General features: G+C 48.5%; 1 protein-coding gene across 1 annotated transcript in view; it reads right to left on the bottom strand.

Moving 5' to 3' along the window:
• NLRC5 (NLR family, CARD domain containing 5) overlaps nucleotides 1-2,174 on the bottom strand; it is a 73,867-nt gene extending 71,693 nt beyond the window's left edge. The window contains exon 1 of the mRNA XM_006863619.1: nucleotides 1,889-2,174. Coding sequence (XP_006863681.1) covers nucleotides 1,889-2,174 — 286 coding nt within the window. The remainder of the gene's footprint in view (nucleotides 1-1,888) is intronic.
• Between the last annotated feature and the right edge of the window lie 522 nt (nucleotides 2,175-2,696).

Below are 2,696 nucleotides of genomic sequence, written 5' to 3'. Positions count from 1 at the left end.
GAGGAAGGTGTGACTGAGGAAGGTGTGACTGGAGGAAGGTATGACTGAAGGAAGGTGTGACTGGAGGACGGCAGTGAGCAAAGGCTGCACAACATCAGCCTCAGTTGACAGGTCAGGGTCTCAGGCCCAAGAAGAGGACTGGGTGGTGTTCAGGGTCTAGGCGTCTTTCAGCCTAGGATTTCAGAAGCCAGTAATACTCAGTCCTATAGTCCTAGCGCTGAATGGCTCTTTCTTCACTAAGGAAGACTCCAGCTCTGCTTGGTTAAAAAGTGAAGCTTCGAATGGGCTGGGTTGAACCTGCCCCCTCCTTCCTGTGCCAGTGTGTTTTCACCCCCTTATGTCTCATCACTCACTCCATTGAATGTTTTCATGAGCTGTTCTCTGGCTGCATGGGTTTGAGAGTCACATGAAAGACTTTCTGGAAGAAGTTGGGGATGGACAAGAGAAAGAAGGAAAACAGGAAAGAAGAGGTGAGAAGAAGGAGGGCTTATGGCAGAATTTTAAGGAGTGGAGCAGGACACGCCTACACGCAGTACCTGCTAGTGACCGATGGGAACCAGGCAGGAGCCAGGTCCAAAGCCCCTTGCCCTGCTAGGTATTAACTTTTTTGTTGCTGGATTGTAGGGCGGTCTAGGAGTCCTGAGGGGATGCTGGATACAGTCTGAGATAGTTTTAATATTTTATCAAGGGCCTCAACTAGGCCTGGTCTGGGTCCAGTGTCAGGGCCAGGACAATAGTTTTGATTTGGGATTACAGAGTGGATGTTTTCTATTAGTCTGCTGATCCTACTGCCATGTACAGCTACCATTAAAAAGCCAACACTTATAAAGAAACATGGGATCTGAGAGATTGGTTGTGGTCCAAGGATCAGTGGGGTGGTCACCATTGACCCCTGACCCTGCCTCACACCATCAGAAAATAAGTATGAGGTTGACAACTGAAGGTTAGGGATTCTTGAGGGGAACTTGACTAAGGGGCTGGGCACTCAAGGCCCCTAGGCTGAGGAACCAGGAAGTGAGAGCAGGCTTCCCAAGAGAAACCAGACAGGAGATTCTGGAAGTGGCCAGGGGCTGATGACTTCAGACTCTGAGAAGCAGGTTTGAATACTGGAAAGGCCAAAGCCTTGAAAGACACAAAGGAGGAAGCAGGGGCATGTGTAAATGGGCCAAGGGCAAGGAGGGTGGTTTATGGGAAATGACTGGGCCCTGCCTAGCCCCAGCATCTTCCAGGTCTGAGGTGGGGACTTAGCAGTGCTCAACCCCTCTTCCTCTTCCCCAATCCCACATCTCACCATGGTGGAGCAAGGGTTCCGAGCAACTTTCCTCACCGACTCCATGCTGGCTGGGGGTCCCTGAAAGAGAGCTTTCCATGTATATCTGAGTGTGTTACAGGGTGCGTGGGAGGCTCTGGGGCCTTTCTAATTTAGGGCTCAATCAACAGTGTGGGTGCCCAGCATGGGAGGAATAAAGTTACAACTGTGGAGGAGAAATCTGATGGCGAGCCTTGTACAAATAAATGCCCATTGATCTGAGCAGGGTTGAAGAGGACTTTCACAATGACTGCTTCTGATTATATTGCAAATAGACACATCCCAATCATTATGGGTGATTTGAAATTTTCTGACTGGAAGGAATCATCTGGTCCTTTCTCTGCTTGCATCCCACCTCCCAGGGGAACTAGGGTAGGACTAGGTGAAAGGAAGTGTCCTCCAGGCCCCAGATTATTCTCCCAGGGGTTTTGCTCTGGGAAGTGCAAGGAAGCATGGAATTCTGTTCCTGGATCAGCCACATCCTCTGTGAATGATTCAAGTGGGTTCCTGCCCTTCACATGCCTATATTGGCTCCCTATGACATGACGTCCAGGCTGACTACTTTGAGTTTCTCCTTACCCTCGTCATGGCCCCACGTGCTCAGCAGCAGCACCTCCAGCTCCAGCGGCACATCCAGTTCCATGCACACACAGTGGATGAACGTCTGCCAAGTGGCTATACCTTGGGCATACAGTTGTAGGACAACCCACTGTACAGGGTCTGGGGCCTCGTTCCTGGAGTCGAGGTCCATGTTGGGGAGGAAGAACTTCACCTTGGCATTCAACCATTCTGGGTGTTTGCTGAGCAGCTCCACAATACAGTTCAACATACTGTTGTTGCCTAGCTGGGAATTAATGAGGTCCATGAAGAGTTTACTCTGTAGGAACAGGGTAGACAGGAAGATGGCAGGCAGATGAGCTGGGGGAGGACAGGGCAAACGGGTGAGCTTGGAGACAGCTGAGCTGAGATGGCAGTCAAGGGGGCAGTCCAGAACCAACCCCCACATCTGAGGAGTCTCAATGCCTCTGCCCAGGGAATGGTCCCAGAATGAATGTGCTTCTACCTCACACCCCTTTCCTTATCTGTGCCTGTGTTTTCACTCTTGGTAATGGTCTAGTCCACCTCTTTATTCATTCTTTTTCCAATAAATCCATTTGTGCTGCTCCCAACCTGAGCTAAACTCTTTTTTGTTGTTGTTGTTGATTATATCATTTTAAAATTTGATTTCTCATAAGCTTTTTTTTTTTTTTTTGGAAGAGGTCTTTTGCAGCAGATTTAATGTAATACTTCATTTGTTTTCTTTTTTTTTTTAATTTAAGGTTTTTATTGTGGATTGAGTGAAAGTTTACAGGGCACATCATCAGTTTCACATTCAACAATTCATATA

The sequence above is a fragment of the Chrysochloris asiatica genome, unplaced genomic scaffold (assembly GCF_000296735.1).
Source record: "Chrysochloris asiatica unplaced genomic scaffold, ChrAsi1.0 scaffold00055, whole genome shotgun sequence".
NCBI lineage: Eukaryota > Metazoa > Chordata > Mammalia > Afrosoricida > Chrysochloridae > Chrysochloris > Chrysochloris asiatica.
Note: the sequence above shows the minus strand (reverse complement) of the source record. Positions and strands in the feature narration are given on the sequence as shown.